The sequence below is a fragment of the Pantherophis guttatus genome, chromosome 1, assembly GCF_059756535.1.
Source record: "Pantherophis guttatus breed Tessera chromosome 1, ASM5975653v1, whole genome shotgun sequence".
In the NCBI taxonomy this organism is placed as follows: domain Eukaryota; kingdom Metazoa; phylum Chordata; class Lepidosauria; order Squamata; family Colubridae; genus Pantherophis; species Pantherophis guttatus.
In genome coordinates, this window is record NC_142063.1 from 101,743,598 (window position 1) to 101,767,696 (window position 24,099).

General features: G+C 39.6%; 1 protein-coding gene across 1 annotated transcript; it reads left to right on the forward strand.

Moving 5' to 3' along the window:
- Nucleotides 1-746: 746 nt before the first annotated feature.
- NCR3LG1 (natural killer cell cytotoxicity receptor 3 ligand 1) lies at nt 747-20,836 on the forward strand. Its single transcript, XM_034416963.3, has 11 exons — nt 747-1,006; nt 2,767-3,117; nt 4,981-5,307; nt 6,433-6,534; nt 9,737-10,141; nt 12,950-13,258; nt 14,498-14,812; nt 16,173-16,484; nt 17,514-17,810; nt 19,447-19,516; nt 20,105-20,836. Exons 1-10 carry the CDS (start codon nt 868-870, stop codon nt 19,494-19,496), a joined length of 2,607 nt encoding a protein of 868 aa, XP_034272854.2. The 5' UTR covers nt 747-867; the 3' UTR covers nt 19,497-19,516; nt 20,105-20,836.
- Nucleotides 20,837-24,099: the final 3,263 nt, after the last annotated feature.

Sequence of the window (24,099 nt, forward strand, 5' to 3'; positions counted from 1 at the left end):
TGATTACAGTGTCTAAATTGATTATATTCAGGCACTTTAGCAGGAATTATGGAGAAGGGAGATTATGAGCTCTGCAAGTTCAAGAATCTAAAGGTAATAGCCTCTGTCTTTTTTTAAAAAAAAGAAATGTATTTTGACCCAGTAGAACATAGATCATAGAATAGCATGGGACCTTGGAGGCTTTCTAGTCCAACCCTCTGCTCCAGCATGAGACTCTATACCACTAGTGTCAAACTTGCGTAGTTACGTCACATAATGTATTGCGACTTTTTCTCCCTTCGCTAAACCAGGGATAGGGGTGGCCAGAGTGTGATGCATCTGGTCCGCGAGTTTGACACCCCTGCAATACCATTCTGGGACAAATGGCTTTAAAATCTACAGAGATGGAGCACTCACAACTTCTGGAGGCAAGCCATTACACTGATTATTTGTTTTCACTGACAGGAAATTTCAGTAAATTAAATGTTTTCAAAACTAATTAAATGCAAGTTTTGGGTTTTTTTTAAAAAAAATTCAGTAGGAGTCTCTGTTCCAGTCTTCCACTTAAAGGAGAAGTAAAAGACTGGTCCTCTTTTACTAAGAAGGTGCCTGAGCATGCTACCTTCAGACTCTTCAAAGGCACCAGGTAACTATTTTCTTTCTCAGTTTTTCAGCAGCTGAAAATCATTGGAAGACCAGGAGTGAAAATGAACGTTTCCGGGACAAAGATCATTGTCCTGCCTCGCAGGTTAGAGAGAGAGAGAGAGAGAGAGAGAGAGATTTCGTCGTTCAGGCAAACAGCTGTGTAGGGTGGGTTCTGTTTACTCTTTAGAGCGCGATTAACTGAAAACTATAGTCCAGATTGAGAAAACAAAAGGAAAGAGGGTAATGACGACTCTCTCTGGCCTCCGGGTGAGAAAACTGCCTCGATGTGTCCACAGAAATTTCCAGGAATCAAGCTCGGTTCGAAGACTTTACTTTTTCTTTAGCCTCTGGGCGTGTCTCAGCTCTGTTCCTGGACCAGCAGGTAAGAAAGCAAAAACGAAGCACAAAAACAGCTCCGCGCCCGCTATACAGTTTGCTATACGTTACATTCACACACACGCACACACACACATATATATATTCATATTTATAGACATAGAGTATACGCTTGCTATACATCCAAGGTGGCCGGGATGCAAGTGGCAGGGTGAGGATGGCGGAAGTGCTTTGCTACGTTCTCGCTGCTGTTTTGAGTGGCGGCGAGGCGAGGGCGCCTCAAGGGCAAATGCAAACAGAAACTGTCGAGTCTGAGAAATATTGAGACCTGGCTGAGGTGTGTGTGGAGGGGTCTGGGGGCTCTTTGAGGAGAAACGGGGCCGACCTCGCAAGGCAGGTGGGCACAACTTTAGGTCACAGATCGGTCTCTGAAGGGGAGAGCCACCTGCCCTGGCTTCTCCAACGAGCGCCCTCGACAGCGCCGACGCGTTTTGCAAAATGCGTTCCTCGCCCAGAGCAAAGGTAAACGTCTTAACTTATTCCTCACAGGAACAAGCCCTCTTATTCATTAAACTCCGTCCTCTGGATCTGTGTATGAATTTGAAAACACCTCAACTGGGCAATGCTGTTACTATTGTGCTATTATTTATATTAACTCCTTGTTTAAACTAACAATAGCCTGGTCTACTGATAACCCTGAACCATAAACCGTGATTTACAAACTTATGCTCATCTAAATATAATTTTAATCTGATATGTTCATCATTTAATAAAACCCAGCCTCAAAATGCAAATATTACCTTGATCTTTCCTTTAGTTTTGACAAAAAAACCACATTCATTCATCATAGTGAAATTAATTTACAGGTGTGCCTTTTACAAGGCTCAGTGGCTAAGACGCTGAGCTTGTCGATCGAAAGGTCGGCAGTTCAGCGGTTCGAATCCCTAGTGCCGCGTAACGGGGTGAGCTCCCATTACTTGTCCCAGCTTCTGCCAACCTAGCAGTTCGAAAGCATATAAAAAATGCAAGTAGAAAAATAGGGACCACCTTTGGTGGGAAGGTAACAGAGTTCTGTGCGCCTTTGGTGTTTAGTCATGCCGGCCACATGACTATGGAGACGTCTTCAGACAGCGCTGGCTCTTCGGCTTTGAAACAGAAATGAGCACCCCCTCCTAGAGTCGGGAATGACTAGCACGCATGTGCGAGGGGAACCTTTACCTTTACCTTTTACAAGAGATACTATATTGGGGGAGGGATTAGTGAAATGAGTATTATAAGATTTACAGACTGCAAATGAAATGTTACAAGCTGCTGATTATTGGTTTAAATGTAGTAAATTGCTCCATCTTGGCCTCTGGCTTTTGCACAGGGGCTAGGTTCAGACATTCTATTAAGCCTGAACTGGGTGCTCCAGATTAGAGTTTTTTGTGTTTCTTTATTGTCATACTGCATTGATGCCAATTGACTCCTTATTGAAACATTCTAGTTGGACCATAGATGAACTGTAATTAGCTAACGAAAAAACAAACTATCCATTGTAGTAATTTGCTTGTAATTATGCAGTCACAATTGTGTCACCTGGACTGTGTAACTCCTTGCCAAATTCTGGTTTACTCCAAAAAGTAGTCAATATTTCACTTAGTCTTTATGACCTCTAATTGCTCTCTGCCTCTTGCCATTCCACCACTGCTTTTTGCAATACTCCTTTTGAAATGTGAGAACTGGGAGGGGAGGAAAGGAGGGGGGGGAAGGTACAATTAATCATAATAATCTGTAATCTGTAATTTTTTTCATTTTTTTGTGAAGAAGCCTTAAAAGTAAGCATGCCAGCTCGGAAGACAGCAATCTTGGGTACAAATGTGACACTTCAGTGTCAAATCTCTGACTACCCTCCTCCAGAATTGGATATCAAAAAAACAATCTTCATCTGGTATTTGGAGACATTTGAAGGGAATAAAGTAGAAAAACTTTATTCAGTTGTTGCTGGAAAACATTCTTCAAATAGAAATGGTTCAAGACTGGATACAATTCAGTTAAAAAATGGAAACGCTGCCCTTTTCCTTCCACAAATACAGCTTAATGAAGAGGGCAAATATATATGCCTTGTGATTCTTACTTCTAATAAAGTTGAAGGAGCCACCATTCTAAATCTAGTTGGTAAGTGACAGTTGTGGTATACCTTTCCAGAGAGCAAACTTGTTCTTTTGCCATTCTTAAACTGTATTAAGATTTATCTGAATGCCAGTTGCATAAGATTGCATTCCAAATCTCTTCCTCTTATGAAGAAGGACCCCTCCAACTAGATCGTTGTAAGAAAGGGGAACCCTGGAAAGAGGGAGGTAGGAAAAAAAAAAGAAAGTTCCTCCCCATTTTTTCATTTTATATTGTCTCAAGAATCCCTGTGGGTGGTGTAATGGTTAAAGCATCAGGCTATAAACTGGGAGACTGTGACTTCTACTCCTGCTTTAGGCATGAGGCCAGGTGGACCAGTCACACTCAGCCCTAGGAAGGAAGCAATAGCAAACCACTTCTGAAATTTTGCCAAGAAAACTGCGGGGATTTCTCCCGGCAATTGCCAAGAATCAACATTGTCCATTCTTGTTCACTTTTCTCATTTTATTTAACTACAATATAAATAACTCTTATTATTAGGGCAACTAATTAGTTGTAGTCGGCAGTGCCTGCATTGAATTAAACAAATATATTTTCTATGTCATACCTCCATGATATTGCCTTCAGCCAAAGAATGAGACACCTGTAGGTTGTTCTTAGCCTTACAGGTGTTTAAAAAGAAACTTTCTTCAAGCTGAAAGGTGCAAGGTGTTAAATTCGCTAGTGTTCGGAAGGACTGAGGCGAGCCAGATCACAGATCGTAACGTTTATTAACAAGCAACGAACTCAATACTAACAACAACAACGCGCGCCTGTTGACAGCTCTTTTATAGCTTGGCTGTCAAACAGGTGGCCAATCAGTAACAGTTTAGTTAACACGTGGCTGCTAGGAGGACGGCTCCCAGCGGCACGCAGAACACAACACAAGGGATGTACAAGTGATGAGGCTTTGCTACCTGCTCTCTTGTTGGGAAGGTTGGGTGATCAGCAAGAATCAGAGATATTTTTTGGCTGTTTCAAGGTAATCTAGGCATATCTTCTTCCATCTTCATTGGACCCTGGCTGGTCTTGTCTGTCACTGTTCTGCTATTATCTACCTAAAGAGTTAGATATAATGGCACATAAAAATTAAAAATATTTGTTGGGGTTTGAATGGCATAACAATGAAATGGTAAAACAGGCTGAAGTAATGTAACACTAGGAACCTACTTCTCCTGAACAAAAGCTGGAGGTATCTGGAAATTAACATGTTAAAGAGAGACAGAGAGAGAGATTCTACATACAAATGTTGCTTGTGATTCTACTTCTTTCTGACACTTAAGTTTTTTTTTTAAAAAATTAAGTTAAGTTTGGACAGGACAGAATGTGCTACACAGGAAGGAGCCTAGAGATAATGAAGAATCCTAGTCATTAATTCTGCTGTGCAAAGTACAGGAAAAAACCCCACAAAAGAAATTACTGTATATGCATGAAAATAAAAAAAGAAAGAAATATGGCTAAAACTAATTTATACCTATACCATTCACTATGTGTCTCTATATTTTTCTATCCTTTCAAAACAACCTTGTTTCCACCACATGCCTACGCTGATTCATATTTTGCCTTCCCTCCCTCCCCCTCTCTCTCCCTCCCTCCCTCCCTCTTTCTTCCTCCCTCCCTCCCTCCCTCCCTCCCTCCCTTCCTTCCTTCCTTCCCTTCTTTCTTTCTTTCTTTCTTTCTTTCTTTCTTTCTTTCTTTCTTTCTTTCTTTCTTTCTTTCTTTCTTTCTTTCTTCATAGTCTTTGGAAAAGCTGTTATTTGAATTGGATGTTACATGCAAATGCTGTTTGGGAAGCTGAAAGGCAAAATAAAATACAACCTATGTAGAAAAATCAATAACCAATTCCATTTTTATTCAAATGCAATGTAGTTGAACCAACTGTCCAACTGTCTCCCAAGGAACTTGAAATTGAAAACGGAAACGTAAAGACACTGACATGTACAGTGAATAAATTCTATCCTGATGCAATTGTCATTCTTTGGCAAGAGCATTCTAAGCAGATGTCGGATAAAAGTGTACTTGCAGAGGATATTTGCACGGGAACTTCTGTGAGAAATAATGATGGCACTTACAACACCACCAGTAAACTGAGACTTCAACCATCTTCACAAGATCAAGGAAACGTCTATAGTTGTATTGTACAGCATGAATCATTTGCCAGATATCCAGTCTACAGTGTAACTTTAACAGTAACAGGTACTCACTATGAAAAATGTAACCGTTCTCTTGCTTAACAACAGACATTTGGGCTGTCAGTTGTGGTTGTAGGTTGAGGGTTATCTGAACTTGAAGTATTATATTAAATAAATGCTCCTCCTGACTTCTCAGCAGGGTTGATCTCAGTGGTGCATAACTTTTACCTATAATTTTACAGACTGAGGTAGAATCATATCCCTGAAATAATTATGAAAATATCTACAATGCTCTATCTAAAAGTGTTTATGAAAAAGTGAGATAACTAATAGAAGAGAAATGGAAAGATAAAGTCAAGTGCGTTGGGACTACAAGGCCCAGAATTCCAAGCAGTATGGCAATTTTTCTACATGACCTCAAATTGTTCATGTTGATAAAACATTCCACAAAATAAAACTTAAGGCAAAGAGCACCAATAGGCAACAAAATGGCATCCATGCTTCAGAGTAAGGAAATATTATTTAGTACATAATGGGGGCAACCCTCCCCCCCCAATATATTGTATGCACTGATAGGCCTGTGGTGACTGATAGAATTGGTCCACATCTCATAAATTCTGGCCCAGACTCAACTAGATTGTGCTATTAGATGGTGCAGTAATTTCTTCTCATAACTTAGTGTAGGGGTGTCAAACTTGATTTCATTGAGGGCCACATCAGGGTTGTGTTTGACCTTGGAGGGCTGGGGTGGGCATGGCCAGCTCAACATCACTCATATCGTGGGCACCTGTGGTGACTTGAGCACTCTGCCGGGGAAAAAGGGCTCCTGAGTTCCATTTTCAGCTGTGACGGCCTCCTGCAACCTTCTGCCAGTGAAAACAGAGCTTGGGAGGGCCACCCTCAGGGTTCATCCATTTTTGCTGGCAGAGGCACCATGGGGCGGTCCTTCATTGTTTTCAAGACGGCCCTGTGGGCCAGATCTAAGCACCCTGTGGGCTGGATCTAGCCCCCGGACCTTGAGTTTGACACCCCTGACAGTGTTTTGCTTACGACAGAATACCCTATATCAGCATTGTTTGTTTCTTATTATGTAATTACATGTAAAATGCTTACTTATTAAAAGCACCAAGAGCAATAAATATTTTGTATCAGAAGCAACATAATTTCTTTTCTTATTGTCTTTCTACAGACCCTAACTCAACTACTAGGTTAATCATTCGGCTGGTTTTAGGTTTCCTGATTTTTTTTCTTTTAGTTGGATTGCTTCTGTACTTTGTCTTTTTGAAGAAACGTAAGTCATTCTACATATGTCTTATCAGTACCATCATTTATCTATAAAATTGCAGCCAAAATTTATATTTGTGAAGGTTAATTTTAAAGTATCATTATTGGAAAACTCTTAGAGAACAGCCACACAGAAGCAAAGACCTACAGGGGGAACTGGAAAATAGATTAAACATAGGCAATTATGTTGCACCTATCAAATTACAGGTAATCCTCATTTAGCGATCACAATTGGGTCTGGTAACTCGGTCATTAAGTGAAGCAGTCGCTAGGTAAAATGGCATTTATGTTCTTACTTCATCCTTCCTTTTGCTTTATAGACCTGTGAAGGTCATATATGCAAGAACTGGTTACAAAATTATTTTCTTATCAGCATTGTAACTGTGAATGATCACTAAACAGGGCTATCATTAAATGAGGATTTCCTCTCATCTGGCTCCTTGGTTTACTGAGGAGCTAAGACAGATGAAGTGCCAGAAAAGATGCCTAGAGAGCAGTTGGAGGGCCAGTCTTTCTGAATCTGACCGAACACTGGTAAGATCTCATATTAAGAATTACCTAGTGGCGATAAAAGCAGCAAAATGTAATTATATTGCTGCTCTTATTGCGTCATCAGATAACCGCCCAGCGGCCCTGTTTAGGGTGACCCACTCCCTGCTCCACCAGGGAGCACGGGAGGACTCCTTGGAGGGTAGAGCTGAGGACTTTGTACAGTTATCTGTATGACAAAATCACTCAGATTCGGGAAGACCTGGACTCCGACTGGGTAGTTTCAGGGGGGATGACTGAGGCAGGTCTTGAGAATGTTATCTGGGATGAGTTTGATCCTGTGACTCCTGAGGACGTGGACAGGATTCTGGGCAGACTGAACGCAACCACATGTTTGTTGGACCTGTGTCCCTCTGGTTAGTGCTGGTTTCCCGGGAGGTGACGCGAGGCTGGCTCCAGGGGATTATAAATGCTTCATTGGGTGAGGGTGACTTCCCCGCCACCTTGAAAGAGGCGGTGGTGAGGCCTCTCCTCAAGAAGCCTTCCCTGGACCTGGCAGTGTTGGCAAATTATCGTCCGGTCTCCAACCTTCGCTTTGTGGCGAAGGTTGTTGAGAGTGTGGTTGCGCAACAGCTCCCCCAGCACCTGGATGAAACAATGTATCCTTTCCAGTCGGGCTTCAGGCCTGGGTACAGCACGGAAACGGCATTGGTCGTGTTGGTTGATGATCTCTGGAGGGCTCGGGACAGGGGTTGCTTCTCTGTCCTGGTCCTATTAGATCTCTCAGTGGCTTTTGATACCATCGGCCATGGTATCATGCTGCACCGGTTGGAGGAGTTAGGGGTGGGGGGCACTGTGTTGTGGTGGTTCTCCTCCTTTCTCTCCGACCGGTTGCACTCTGTGTTGGCAGGGGGGCAGAGGTCGACCCCGAGGCCCCTCATATGTGGGGTGCAACAAGGGTTGGTCCTCTTGTCCCTTTTGTTCAACATTTATGTAAAGCTGCTGGGTGAGATCATCCGTGGTTTTGGGGTGAAGTACCACCAGTACGCTGACGACACTCAACTGTACAGCTCCACTCCGGACCACCCCAACGATGCCCTTGAAGTGATGTCCCAGTGCCTGGAGGCCGTACGGATCTGGATGGGGAGAAACAGGCTCAGGCTCAACCCATCCAAGACCGAGTGGTGTGGTTTCCGACATCCCGATATAGTCAGTTGGTGCCATTACTGACTATTGGGGGTGAATCGCTGGCCCCCATGGAGAGGGCTCGCAACTTGGGCGTCCTCCTGGATTCACGGCTGTCTTTAGAAGAGCATTTGACGGCCGTGACCGGGAGGATTTTTCATCAGGTTTGCCTGATTCGCCAGTTGCATCCCTTTCTGGATCAGGACTCCTTACTCACGGTCACTCATGCCCTTGTCACTTCCTGCCTGGACTATTGCAACGCTCTCTACATGGGGCTCCCCTTGAGGAGCACCCGGAGGCTCCAACTGGCGCAGAGTGCGGCTGCGCGGGTGGTTATGGGAGCGACATGGCGTTCCCATGTAACACCTCTCCTGCGCGAGCTGCACTGGCTCTTCCAGGTGCGTTTCAAGGTTTTGGTTACCACCTTTAGAGCACTCCATGGCTTAGGACCTGGTTACCTACGGGACCGCCTGCTGCCACCAATAGCCTCCCACTGGCCGGTACGCTCTCATAGAGAGGGGCTCTTCCGGGTGCTGTCGGCCAAACAATGTTGACTGGCGGCCCCCAGGGGTAGTGCCTTCTCTGTGGGGGCACCTACTATCTGGAATGAGCTTGCCCCGGAGATATGGAGGATCCCGGATCTGTGCACCTTCCGCCGCACTCTTAAGACCTTTTTATTCCATCAGGCTGGCCTGGCCTAATCTTTTCCCTTTTTCCCTTTTTAAAATGTAAATTTTAATCTGTTTTAAATTATTGGGGTGTTTTAAATCTGTCTTGGGCCAAAATTGTTTAATTCGGTTTTACTTTGCTTTTAAATTTTGTATTTATGTGTTATATCTGTGGCTGTTCACTGCCCTGAGTCCTTCGGGAGTAGAGCGGTATATAAATCAAATAAAATCTAAATCTAAATCTAAATCTAAATCTAAATCTAAATCTAAATCTAAATCTAAATCTAAATCTAAATCTAAATCTAAATCTAAATCTAAATCTATGTAATCTTTTTAGATATCATTTTCCAGAACAGCATTAAACTGTTGTCTAAAAGAAATCCAATTATCAGCTGGAACACGACTCTAGTACCTGTGCAGAACACGAGTACAAAATCAGAGCGAATTTTGGCAGATGAGTAAACTTGCTGGTCTGGCCATTTGTGTGAACTCACCTCCTCTCTGCTCCCTCCATCCCATGTTAAAGAGAGTGATGGAGGGATGTCTATTCTTGGTGAAAGTAGAAAAAAAAAGCCAGAGAACCCAACAATCAGATTTCTTCATACCTCTCCCCATAAATGTGTATCAAGTCTTTTATCTCATTCCTGAGTCAGAATAGGGTTTGGTTATTGGAGCAGGGCAGAGTATCCCTGCATATATATTTTTTTCCAGTCTAATAACACAGCAGTGAAATGCACCGAGTAGAAACACATATAACTGTTTTTAAGCATAGAATAATGCTTTGTAAAATGTTGAAAGAATAATCCTAAAATATTGCTGCAACATTTCAAGCAACAGGGTTTCCATTTTCCATTATTTTTTTTATAGATCCACCATCCGTGGAAATGGTTGGAAGTGAGGAACTGAAGCATTTGGAAGAAACACAGTTGCAATGCTTGATTTCACACTTTCGACCCAAGCCTTTGCAGGTAGACCTCTTCTTAGTAATTGAAGTCCAAAATACAAAACAGAAAATAGCCTCTTGGCATACAACATCAGTTGAAGAACCTATGGAAGATGATGAAAATTTTCCTCTTCTTGGAAACTTAAAGGACATGTTCAAATTTTATCCAGATTTGAAATCAAAACCAAAAACCCATTATGATTTCCAGTGGAAAATCTGCATAAATCCAGATATACAGAAGCTGAAGAAATTTGAACTTTTATTAGAAGTTAAACATAAGGGCTTTCAGCATGGATCTTTTTCTAAAAGGAAATCATTTAAAGTCATAGGTAAGTGAGGATTATGGCAGAATATTAAATGATGCTGAAACTTTAAAATTATTTTATGGTTTATAAGAGAACTGATTTGTTTCAAGATGTATGAAAATAGAGGAGATTTATCTAATTTTGGTCCAGCCATGGTCCTAGCAGATACTGTATCTTCGACTACAATCCATGCACTGAATATGAATTGTGATAGGATATTGTTTATATCTTGGCATGGATGGGCTGGAAACAGCATTACTTGTATCTCAATATTTATGGCTATGTGTTACATCTGATATCCATGAACATTTTTTAAATTCTTTGAAGTATCTTACATCTCAAAGGGAAGCTAGATGTATCTTGGTTAGTATTTGAATCAGAGGTGGGTTTCAGCAGGTTCTGACCAGTTCTGGAGAACCAGTAGTGGAAATTTTGAGTAGTTTGGAGAACCGGTAGTAAAAATTCTGACTGGCCCCACCCCCATCTATTCTCTGCCTCCCAAGTCCCAGCTGATCAGGAGGAAAGATGCTATTCCATGTCACACTCTATAGATATAAAATGTTGTCCATGCTGTTTATCATTTCACCAGCTGAGGTGCAGCTGAATCCACCATATCTGTTCACTTCCCTAGCTAAAATTTGACTTCATTGGAAAGCATTTTTTGATGACAGACACGGAGTTTTTTTCATCTGTAGGGTTTTCCCGTCAGGTATTACTTTTAACAGATTATGTTTTTTTCAAAGATAATTTTAGACTGTTTAAAATGTTTCCACATCATTATTCACAGGATTTTCCTAAGTATTATTTTTATATTGGATAATGCACTCACATCTGTCTAGATAGAATATAGAATAATAGAGTTGGAAGGGATCTCGCTGGCCTTATAGCCCAACCCACAGCTCAAGCAGGAGCCGCTGTATCATTTCAGACAGGTGACTGTCCAGTCTCCCCTTGAAAAGCACGCTATTCCACTGGTTAATTGCTCTTCCCTGTAGTAATTTTCTCCTTAGTTCTAGGTTGCTTCTCTCCTTGGTTAGTTTCCAACCATTGTTTCTTCTCTTGCCTTTTGTGCTTTGGAAAATAGTTTGATCCCCTCATCTTTGTAGGAGCCCCTCAAATATTGGAACAGTGCAGAGGTGGGTTTTAGCAGGTTCTAACCAGTTCTGTGGAACCGGTAGCGGAAATTTTGAGTAGTTCAGAGAACCAGTAGTAAAAATTCTGACTGGCTCTGCCCCCATCTATTCTCTGCCTTCCAAGCCCCAGCTGATTGGGAGGAAATGGAGATTTTAGAGTATCCTTCCCCTGCCACGCCCACCAAGCCATGCCACACCCACCAAGCCACACCCACAGAACCGGTAGTAAACAATTTTGAAACCCACTATGGGAACAGTGCTATAATCTTCCTCCTAGTCCTTCTTTTCATTAGACTAGACATACCCAATTCTTGTAACTGTTCTTCATATGTTTTAGCCTCCCGCTCCTAATCATTTTTGTTGCTCTTCTCTGAACTCTTTCCAGAGTCTCAACATCTTTTATGTATTGTGGTGATCAGAACTGGATGCGGTACTCCAAATGTGGGCTTACTAAGGCTTTGTAAAGCATTACTAGAACTTCGCATGATCTGGATTCTATCCCTCTGTTAATGCAGCCTAGGATTGTTTTAATAGAGGGACAGAATCAAGATCACATGAAGTTCTAATACTAGTATCAGATCTGAATACTGATAGAGATCTAGATCAGATACATTTCCCACCATTAAGCAACTCTAGATTGTTGGAAAATTGATGTGGGTGATTTTCAGTTTAGTTTACACACAGTACATCCCAGTCAATCCCTTTATTCAGATCATAGCTGCATATACATCACTCATTTCAGCTAGCAAAAAATAGTTTGATGTTTATTTGTGAAACATCACAAAGTTTAAAAATAGTTAAAACAGGATAAAAGGCAGACAAAAGTAAAGAGAGAGAGAAACTCAAACAAAACACAACATTTTACATTATCTGTCTATCTAGCTCAGGGGTCTGCAACCTTAAACACTCAAAGAGCCATTTGGACCCATTTCCTACAGAAAAGAAAACACCAGGAGCCATAAAACCCTTCCTGTGCCTGACTGTTTCTTGAGCGGCCCCAAAACTAGCATATGTAGTTGAATTAAACGTTCTGTTTTCTTCTGAAACTTTACTTTTCTTGGATTTATCCATGGTTGGCCTACTGGGGGTTGAAAAGCTCAATAAATTGCGTGCTGGCGGGTGCACATTGGTGGTTGTGATGCATATTTTGAGTGACAGGGAGCCGCAGCAGAGGGGTGAAAGAGCCACATGCGGCTCCAGAGTCACAGGTTGCTGACCCCTGATCTAGCTATATGTGTGTAAAAAAGAACAGAACTTTCTAGTTGAAACAACACTGTAGATATTTAGCATGGATAGTCCCGAAGAAGGAGGGCCTTTGGTTCTTCCAGCTTTAACCCTTTTAATTATATAATGGCAGCCAAACACAAATGGAAACTGGGACACTAATTGATCCTTCTATTCCGCACCATAAAGAAACAATTTGGTGGCCAGGGATGATATATCCAATAAGACACCTTTGACCTTTCAGCTGACAGAGATACTGATTTTTCTACAGTCAGGGTTCCTTAGCTTGGTCCTCCCTTGCTTTGTGTAAATAAACAGCTATGGAATAGTGGGCAAGGAAAAATGGTAAGAGATGTCATCAAAGCTTTGGAAGACTCAGGCATTGCCTTTGAAGGCTCTTCATTATTATCTGGGCATATTGCTGCACATCACATTTTTGCTGTTTGAATTGAAACCCTTTTGGTTTTCTTTCTAGCCTTACCAATGCTTCATGAAGTTCATTGTTCCACAAATGTGCCAAGATCAAATGAACCGCTCACTCTTAGTTGCAAAATTCATTCTTATTTTCCGGAAACCCTTGAAGTCTGTTGGAATAACGATGATGGAATTCTAGACAGTTCCTTTTCAACTCCACCCACAAAAGGTGCTGATGGGCTTTACTTTTGCATCAGCGAGATCCAGTATAACCCCCAAGTGGAAGATTCTGGAAAGAGGTTTGTCTGCAGAGCTAAGCTTGAAGGATCACAAGCATACAAAGAATCTGAATGGCAGATGGACATTGTGGGTAAGTGGAACAGAAAAACTACAGTTTTTATTATCCTATATTGTACATTGCATGTTTTACTCTTAAGGCCTAAGGCACAGAGAAATTCCAATAAAGTGCAGCTCATCTTTTGCAAAAAAAATAATAAAATAATAATAATAATAAATCCTGTTCCTCTGATATAATTCCACTCTTTTAACAACTGACACTTCTAAACTTTTACTGCTGTTGTAATAATAGTCACAATCCCTTACTTTTTCTTTTGTTGTTCCCTCTTTCAATTCTTCTCTTCCCACATTGCCACAAGGTGTGATTTCAATTAAACTTTCTTTTCTCAGAATAATATTCCATGCATCTCAGAATAAGACTCCTCTTACAATATGTGTATAAAAAATACATCTATCGATACTTAAGTTACAAAACCCCTTCCTGGTAATAGAAGAGGAAGACATATATCTGTTATGGCGACCCCATGGTACGCGTGCCAGAAGTGGCACACAGAGCCCTCTCTGCTGGCATGTGCATGGCATGTCAGATCACCGTGGCGTTTCTTTCGTGAACTTCTGTTTCCCTGCAAACAACGAAACAGAACTCATGAAAGAAAAAGATCTTACCTCTTGCTGTGCTGCGGGTGTTGGGATCCCCCACCTCCTGCCAGCCAGCTGGTCTTCGGGTCTCTGCTGTGCATGCGCGCATGTCTCGCACCTTGCACCTTTCAGGTTGGGTATGCACGCACCATCACTGACATATATGCTCTCAGACCAGGGTTTGGTATCTGAAATCAACTCAATTCTTTCATGCAATATTCTTCTGAAGCGGAACGGGATATTGCTGAGTAGGTTACTCTTTGATGGCTTATGGTGTAGCTTCATGTAACACTTGCCTAGAAGTTGGATGTGCAAAATGGGGAAATATATGCTAATAGCTTTAGTTGCATCTATGTGCGGATTACAGGATCTCTGTTTTTTTAAAGTGTGTAAATGTGCCTTTGTGGAATATTACATGAGCAAGCAAAAATCTATTTCCATACCAAATTAGAAATCTTCATTGATATTATTTTATCATTGAGACCATTTTTTATTTCATTTTTCATCAGATGTATAATTTATATCCATTTGGCACTTTATTGTGTTTGGATGATGACTTTGGCACTTAGTTGTGTAAGCTAAACAGTCATGTGGGAAGAGAAGTTTGTGGTTTGACTTCACAACTCTGTACTGAATATTAACTCTGTTATTTGCTGTTGTGCTTTATTTACAGTTCTGGCTCCCAAAGTTTGCAAAATTGAATGTAAGCCCTCTGTACCTGAGTGTGGGAAATGCATCACATTGAGTTGCCTATTGACAGAATACCATCCACCTGAGTGTGACATTTATTGGAGAAAGGGCTTTGAAGAGCTTATGGATGCTACAGTTAAAACAGAGGAACCGCAGTTGGACAGAATGTCAAAGCTGTACTCCAGGACGAGTGAAATAACCTTTATACCCAGTGCAGAAGACCATGAAGTAGAATTCTTTGTTGAAATAAATCATTGCAAGAAAATTGTACGGAAGGGATATACAGTCATGCTGAAAGGTGATTGTTATCATTGCTATAAAAAAAATCTATATCCAAGGATATAGGAGTGTCTATGGAGATTCTCAGTCATCCAGGTCATGGTTGTCCCAAATGTGCTTTTTTCAAGATGCAACTGGACTTTCTGGTTTTTCTTTGAAGACGTTTCGCTTCTCATCCAAGAAGCTTCTTCAGCTCTGACTGGATGCTGGGAAATGGAAGGATTTATATTCCTTGCAGGCAGCTGGTCATTTGCATTCTTTTAGCGGATTATTAAGGTCACCTGGACATTTATCTGTGTCATCATGGCCACCTGAGTGGTGCAAATGGGTGTGGAGCCTTCTTGGAATTGTTGAAAGGACTCTGTTGTAGATTGGAGACAGATGATGTCGAATCCCTCCCCCTCAGTTGAGAGAGGGCTGTTCAATTTTGACATAGATGGCTTCTTTGACCCCTCTTTCAAACCAGCAATCCTCTCTGTCCAAAATATGGACTTTGTTGTCTTCAAAAGAGTGGCCTTTGTTTTTTTAAATGCAGATGGACTGGTGAATCTAGTCCTGATGTGTTTGTTCTCCTGTGTTGTGCTATGCGTTTATGGAGTGTTTGTTTTGTTTCCCCAATGTACAACAACAACCACCTATACAACAAACAACCACTTCATAAACATATGGACAGAAAGGATCTACTGGTTTGAAAGAGGGGTTAAAGTCTTCAAAGAAACACCAGAAAGTCCAGTTGCCTCTTGAAAAAAGCACCTTTGGAATAACCATGATCTGGATGACTGAGAATCTCTATAGACAGTTGTTAAGGTACTAACCCAGTTATTAAATCTGGATTCCCCATTAACTTTGCTTGTCAGAAGGTCACAAAAGGTGATCACATCACCCTGAGACTCTGCGACTGTCATAAATAGGAACCAGTTGTCAAGATAGATAGATAATAGATAGCTATCTAGCTATCTAGCTAGATAAACAAACTTTATGGTATTGTTACACACATTTTACTTCTAAGTTCACATCAGTATATAATAACATGCCATGGATTAATGTGTGGAAACAAACCAAATAGTGAGAAGCACTGATGTCTCACTGCATGACTAACATATGTACACAAGAAGCAGGGAAACGGAAATAATTGCTACTTGCCTAAATCAATTAAGAGCTGCTTTCATGTATGAGCACTGTTCTGTGTGAAATAGTGCTGTTAATCTATTGTAACAGCACAAGTTCATATTGAACGATGGTTCCTTCTTTCTTGTGGTAACAATATAGTGTTAAAAATTATTCTTATCTCATCTGATGCTTTGTAGAGTAGGGTGTTGTTTTCATGTAGCAGTGATTCCTTGTCTAATATTGATTTCTCTGTCTTGTCACATTTATAGATTTTCCCAAACTTTCAAATATTGTTATTGAACCAAGTGATGCAGATTATGGAGAAAGTGTAAATTTAACTTGTGATGTCACAGATTTCAATCCTAAAAAAATTGGTACTCAGTGGTTCCTGGGAGATAATTCAGTAATGAATGGTGTAGTCACAGAGGATTTAGACATGGCCTGTAATGGTTGTTACAAATTAACTTCCGTGTTTGAACTAAGAGCTACCGCTTCAGTTTGTGATAAGGCCATTTGTTTCAGGGTGAGCCATGCAAGATTGAGAAAACCTATTACAAGAGAAGTGTATCTAAAACTTCCAGGTATGTACCAATTTTTAAATTTAGTTTTCTTCTGATGTTAATTGGTGAAGTCGGGTTCCGTTTATCCTTTTTAGGCTTTATTAAAAGTAATAGAATTTAACAGGTGGGGAGTGTGGCACAGCCCCATTTCCTATACCTGCAATGTTACTTCAAAGAAAATCTCCCTGTCTGTAGCACTGTTAATCTGTCTTGTGTCCTTTGTGCTGTGGATACCAGGAATTAAGCCACAGCCCAGATGTAACATCTGTGGGAGCAGAGGTACTCATCATCATCTCATTTTCTTCTTTGACCATGCCATCTGGACACCCCTGGCTTTTTATCATGTATGGGAAAATATTTATGGGATAAGATTATGTGATTTACCAGTAAGATGCATAGACATCCATTTCCAACAACAATGGCACCCAAATGATGGAGCATGATGACACAACACAACCCCTGTCCTTTCATACTTGAATTACACATCACAACACATACACACATTCTCCTTCCACTGTAGATGCCTATACTATCATATGTAATGCTGTCACTGAATTTCAACCAAGTGCTGGAAACACACAAAAAACTGTAGAATAAGCCTCAACAACATGTATATGTTTGTTTTGTCTTTTTGTACTTTTTTTTGGTGTAGTCTTGTTTAGCTTTATTTTGTTTTTGTATTATTTTTTTTTTAGTTTGTATTTTAATGTTTTCAGTAAAATAAAAATTGAGAAATCAACAACAAAAACAACAACAAAAAAGTTTGCTATGACCAGCTTAAACGGTCAGTCATAGAGAAGGTTGCAGACATGATTTTCATTCATTGGGTTTTGTTGCAAATGGTGCAGAAAGTGTCTTCACCTTGTGGTTGGTAAAAATTGTGCAGTTGGTCTTATGCAATAGTTCCATTATGCAAGATTCCAGAGGATCAATCCTTAAAAGTGTTTTCTTATATTAAAAATTGTTCTTGCATTAATAATATTAAGCCAAGGTTTGGAAACATATTATTTACATTGTCATTTCTGCTCATTGTTTTTCCTTCTCATTTAGTCAAGCGGCCTGTTTTGTCTGAAATAAAGGTGACCCCAGATCATCAGAATATCCTCCTTGAAATTTCTATATCACAATTTGCACCTCATGATATACAAGTCAGATGGTACCATGGCTGGAGACAAATATCTGAAACTATCAATCCCAAGAATATTGAGATTGGAAAAGATCACTTATGTTATTTTGTTAGTAAAATACACTTGGATCCAAAAGCACTGGACTTTGGGAAGACAGTACGATGTGAAGTTAAACATCCAACATCTACTGAGGAAAAAAGCTTAACACTGAATACAATAGGTAAGTTGGATACATACATAAATACTTTATTTATTTATTTATCCAGACCAGTGACTATTTTCCAACAACTGAATATACAGTTGTCTCCCAATTGTTGTAATGAATCCAAAATTCTCACTCACTAAATAGTAACAATGAAAAAAGGGAAAAACTGTAGTGTAAGCAGTGTTAGCTATATAAAGAAAAGGGCTCTGTAGTGGCCTATTAGTCACTCCACCATAGACGTTATTGAGCTAAAACAAGACTTTTGCTGTATCTGCTTATACAGGCTGTTGATATCTGTGACCCGCATCAGTGTTAAATTTGTTTGGTCTCAGCATCCCTTCCTACCTTTAAAAATCATGGAGGACCTTAAAAGTGCTTTTGTTTATATGGGTTATATTTATCAATATTTATCCTATTGAAAATTAAAATTGATACATTTGTTGCCACTAATGTTTCTCACAAATGGTTGACAGACTTTTTATATTGTATTATTTTTCAACATAGGCTGGCAAATAATTTTGAATTGGCAGACCTCTAAGAGAGTTTTGGGGGACCCCTAGGGGTCTTTGAGCCACCTTTTGATAGGTACTGACCTAGATGCTAAACAGCCCACAATCTGTATGTAACTATGGTACTAGTGATGGTCCTTTATTCCAGATCAGAAAGTTATGTGACTGTTCAGATCTCTTGAGTGGCACCTAGCCTACTCCCACATTGCTCTAGGTTTATTATGACTTAACTATCCATATCTGCCTGCACAGGGAAAGGAAGGAAGTATATAACTATAATGGATCAAAAACCGCATATGGCACAAAATTACAGCATGTTATCTTTTGGAAGGATGCATAAAGCTTCCCCAATCTATGTCAGTTCGATTCTCATCTTGCTGGTGTGGTAGCTGCCATCTATATTAGAAGACAGAAACTCTTAAAAGTATATCAAAATGCAAAAAGTGAGCCACAAATAGGGCTGACTTATTTCAACAAGCAAACTTTTTTTTTCAAATTCCTGTGTGATGGCCACGCTATTCTGTTTGTACGAGACATACTGAAGGTGCTATTTTAAAGCTAATAGACTGACAGACTGAGGATAATGAAAAATTGCTTGATGATCTACTCTGGTAAATGTTTGTACCATGTTAATTTCTAAAAATCAGAAGATTCTTAGTATGGTTGCTAGAATGGATTCTACTCAGAAGCAGTGGCATCAGCAATGATGCGCAAACCAATCCATCTGATGAAAACATCACATTAACATGATATAAGTCTTGCTCCTTTTATACGTTCATTATGACACTACACACATATTGAAAAAGGAGAATTTGTGGCTCAATACTGCTATTATTTTAACAAAAGCAGTCACTGGGTTGTATTGTCATCCATGACTTTGGTTCTTAAGAAGTATACAAATCCTAATAGGAACCTTAAGTACACCAATCTCTTCCTTTTGCAATGAAATGTTGAATGTATCAAACAGCAATTGATATTTCTTCCATAGTTCTTGGTCCTACAACAGCATGGAATGCTCTTTCTGAAAGACAATTGAGGGCAGTTGACTGTTTTACTATACTTAGATTATTGTGATATGATTTGAAATATGTTCCAAAGTTTAAATGAGTTGACTTGATTGTTCTTTCTCGTCCAATTCCAAGATTTCTCTGATCTTCTTGAGGAAACCCAATATCATCACCATGAGTCATAACCATTAGGAACTCCTTCAAAGTAAGTATTAAACTTTGAATGCAAGTAAAATGCAGATATGTGCATAGATTATCATATTGGTGATAAACTGTGTCAATTTGGGACTTGTATTTAGATTTATAGTTGACAGTAATAAAAAATATGATCGAGAAAGGAGGGAAGGGGAAGATGGTCTTTGTAGGGAGAACAAGAAAGAATCTGGGAGAGAGAATCTATAGTAAATCAAGTTCATTTTCCCTAGCAGATTGATACTTGGAAATCTGATCCTGGTATCACTCAGGACTATTATTCATTGCATCAGGGGCACCTGAGCTAAAGCTCCCCTTACTCATGATTTAATAACAGGTGAGAGGGCTCACACAGCATGTATAATCAAGACCTGGTTTGGCACAAAGAATTCCTCTTCTGGAAAGGTGCCACCTGGGCTTTCAATATAGCCACAGCTGCCACCCCAGAGCAGAAGCAGTGAATGGAATGGCTAGATTTGATTTCAGAGACCTCAGATATCAGCCATGTGGTTGAGCCAAGATAGGATTTTTTTGAAGTATTACTTTGTGGCAAGAAGAGGAGCAAAACATAGTTATTTTTCAACTGTTATTGCATCTGCAGAGAGCTGTCCAGCCACTTTGATCAGAATAATCCAATCTTCCCTGGAGAAGGAAGAACCTACAAACATCTACAAGGCCATTGTGAAGACTATTCTAGCCATCTGTTGGATAAAATTGTTTGAATTCACTCTGAGTTAGACTTCAGCTGTGCAAGATCCTGGGACTGGGCTAATGTAGTTAAGTGAGAAGAGTTTGGACCTGTTGGATCTAAGGAAATGTATAAGATCGTCAGTGCTGTGAGTGTAGCCAACCGTATATTAGTTCCATGTTTACCCGGTTGGATAACATCTTCCAGGAGGGAATATATAATCCATCCAAGCAACAATGAATGCTTTTATTATTTTAAAAATAATAGAAGTTTTAAAAAGGTGGTAGTCCATCCCCTCAGGAAAACTCTGCTGGATGCAGCAGTATTGGACAATCATAATTTACATTCCATTTACTCTTAATCCCAGTTTGATGGGCGTGGATTGGGCAGCTATCAGCACATTTACTATAAATGGAAAGCATAAGTCACCCATTTTTATGCCATTTTTATGCCACCCATTTTATATAGTTATTTTACTAGAATATAAGCATAACATTACATTTGTATTCTAGTAAAACTAGAGACATTTTATTGAAATACTTCCTTTTAAGTTTTTTTTATTTTTAATTGGCTATTATGCTTTTTTGTATATGTACTTTTTTCAAACCATTTGAAAAGATATTAATATATTTTGTTTACAGAATGCTTTCATTTTAAAAATTCAGAAAAAATAGATAACTTGTACTTTAAATAAAAAATTAAAACATTAAATTTATACATTTATAAAAAATTGCCCCTTTTGTCCTCCATTATTATTTTAATGGGCGGTTTTATACTTGTTTTAACTACAGTTTATTTAATTACAATTGTAAACTCCTGTAATATAGTGCAAGATTTTAAATAGGAAATAGCAGTCAAATATTTAAACAGATAAAAAATAGTTCAGTCTTTATTATTATATCTTTGGCAAATCTAAGATGACCCTCTCATGATAAAATTGAATTTATTATAAAAGTTAAGGAAAAGGTTTTAAAATTCATCTTACAGACAAATTGTTAGGGGTTATACTTCTCTGATTTACTTATCTACTCATCACATCCCTGGATATACTAATTTCACTTCATAATATATAATTTATCAAAGGACATATTATTAATGTATAATTTAATAATAAACAATAAAAAGAGAAGTATATTTTAAAAAGGTTAATCCATTGTAATAGCTCCACACTGTTTTTATCAGAAGTTATTTCAGAGTACGAGTGCAAAATAATGACACACACCTATTAAAAATTAAGTTCTTAGCAGGACCTCTTTCCAGCTCTATTAGTTCCATATTTCAGGGACAGCCCACAAAAAAATCCTGAAGAAATAATTTAAGTAGATTACAGAAACTAAACTGTTATGATCCATTTGATGCTTCAAAAACCAGGGAGGAAGGGAGGGAGGGAGGGAGGGAGGGAGGGAGGGAAGGAAGGAAGGAAGGAAGGAAGGAGTTAAGAAATTTGCAATGTGGAAAAAATGAAGTTTCTGATTTGCCGTTAGTTTTATTTATATATCAAATTTATACTGTATGGCTGCCCATCTCACAAAAATTGCAATATATATATATATATATATATATATATATATATATATATATATATATATATATATATATATATATATATATATATATATATATATATATATATATACACACACACACACACACACACACACACACACACACACATATATATATATATATATATATATACACACATATATATATATATATATAAAAGTGAAAACCACTCACGCCGTAATCATGAAATCTCCAGAACCATAAAGCCTACAAACTTGAAATTTGCCACATATGTTCCTCTTGGCTTCTAGGCGCTCACTAAGAAAGGACTTTTTGAAATGACCATCAGAGCATTAGTATTTCCTATATTATTATTAACATGCTCTGATGCTAAGGAGTTCTACTCCCCCTCCCCACCTGAAAAGAAATTTGTTCTAAATGCAAAGCACAAGCAGAGGAGAGGAGTTTCACTTTCAGTTTTACTTTCACAGCAGCTTTACTACAGAACAGTTGAGCTAAGCCACACCCAGCCTCCTTCCTGTCTCCTCCTTGCTCACACAGCAAATACTGTTTGAGTTTCTAATTCAAACAACCCCTCAATTCTCTAACACACTGACAGGATGCTAGCCAGATGAATACCAATGGATGCTGCAGGCTGGGACATTCTACTCCCCGCTCCCCCTCTGTTCCAACTGCCAGTTGCATTATATTAACACACTCTGATGCTATGGAGTTACACATTCTACATTAAGTTTCAGACTGTAAGTATCAATTTATCAAGCCCAAGCACATAGTTTCATAGTGAAGCATGGGTGTCCAGCTAGTTCTATATAAAGCTAATCAAAATTCTGCATATTATCTGATTAGTACAGGAGTAGCAGATGCTTTGTATCAAGCATCCATCCCAGCCTTGCCCATCACAACTGTTCCAATCCAATCACCCTACTAGGGCCACAGTTATTTTAAAAACAAAATAGAAAGAACACCCTGCTAGGAAGCGTTTACACACATAAGAAATCTATGCTTCTGAAGTTATTCCTCATTAAACTGAAGAACCATAAACTGAACTTGATGTTCTGTCTTTTATTAGCCACAATCTGGGACAGGACACATAATTTTGTGTTACATAACTCCTTGCCACATAATCAAAAATAGTACATAGCATCATTTGCTGCACAGTAACTGAAATGTCTAAACACACTTCAAATTTGCAGAGTTGTCTTCTCATTAATCCAAATGCAAAGACTGCTTCAGAACTGGGACATATTTAATCATGGATTTAATTTAAACAAACTGATGTTAATTCAGTCCCTCTTCAGGATATCCCTGTGTTCTGCTTCCCTCCCTCCAGGTATGAAATAAAGGAGACAGTGGTGCTACAAGAAGGTACAAGCAACACATTGCCAAAACAAATCAAAATGTTCAAGTGTGATAAAGATGAAGAAATCTGAGCAGTACAACTTGCCGTATAAGCTGAAGTAACCAAGACAAAGACAAACGCATTCCATTATAGCTTAATGTCCCATGTAAACCCAGATACTGGGTACTCATGTTTTACAGTATAGTATGTTCTGTGAATCTAGCCATTGTGGCTTGTTCAAGCAACCATGTTTAAAAGAACCCACTGGTTAAAGCAATGTGTGAATTCAGCACCCCAAAAAACCTGGTTCTTTTGACTTTCTCTTTTCTAGAGAAGTTTTCTTGAATTATAAGCTTCAACCATCTTAGGACAGCCTGTTAGTTTGCTTGCTTAGTTATTTACTCATATATTTTGAAGAGTTATAAGGCTGTCCAATTCAAAACAATGTGACTCTGGGCTGCATTTCTCTAAAAGCATTATAGCTAATTTAAACTTTTTATTTTCTTTTAATAACATAGACTTTATCCTTGAGAATAGATTTTGGTGAGGCATAATGGGAGTTGCAGTTGAAGAGACCAAGATGATGCCAAGCTACACAAGGTTGCAGTAATGCAGTGTTGGCGAACCTTTTCGGCACCAAGTGTCGAAACGGGAGTGCACACATGTGTGTGCCAGAAACCAGAAGAGCAGCTGCCCGGTGTGCATGTGCATGCCGGGAAGATGATCTTCCAGTTTCTGGCGTGTGCAGGCACACCGGCCAGCTGGTCTTTGCGCGTACATGCACACCAGAAACCGGAAGACCAGCTGGCTAGTGCGCATACACACGCCGGAAACCAGAAGGTCATCTTCTTGCCGTGTGCATGTGCACCGAGAGGCTGCTCTTCCGGTTTCCGGTGCTCCCATGCGCATGAAGACCAGCTGGCTGGCGTGCTGGAACCCAGAAGAGCAATGAGTGAAGAGATGGCTCTGTGTGCCACTTCCGGCACATGGGTTCGCCATCACAGTAGTAATGGGATACTGTAGGTGGACTGTGCTGAGTTCC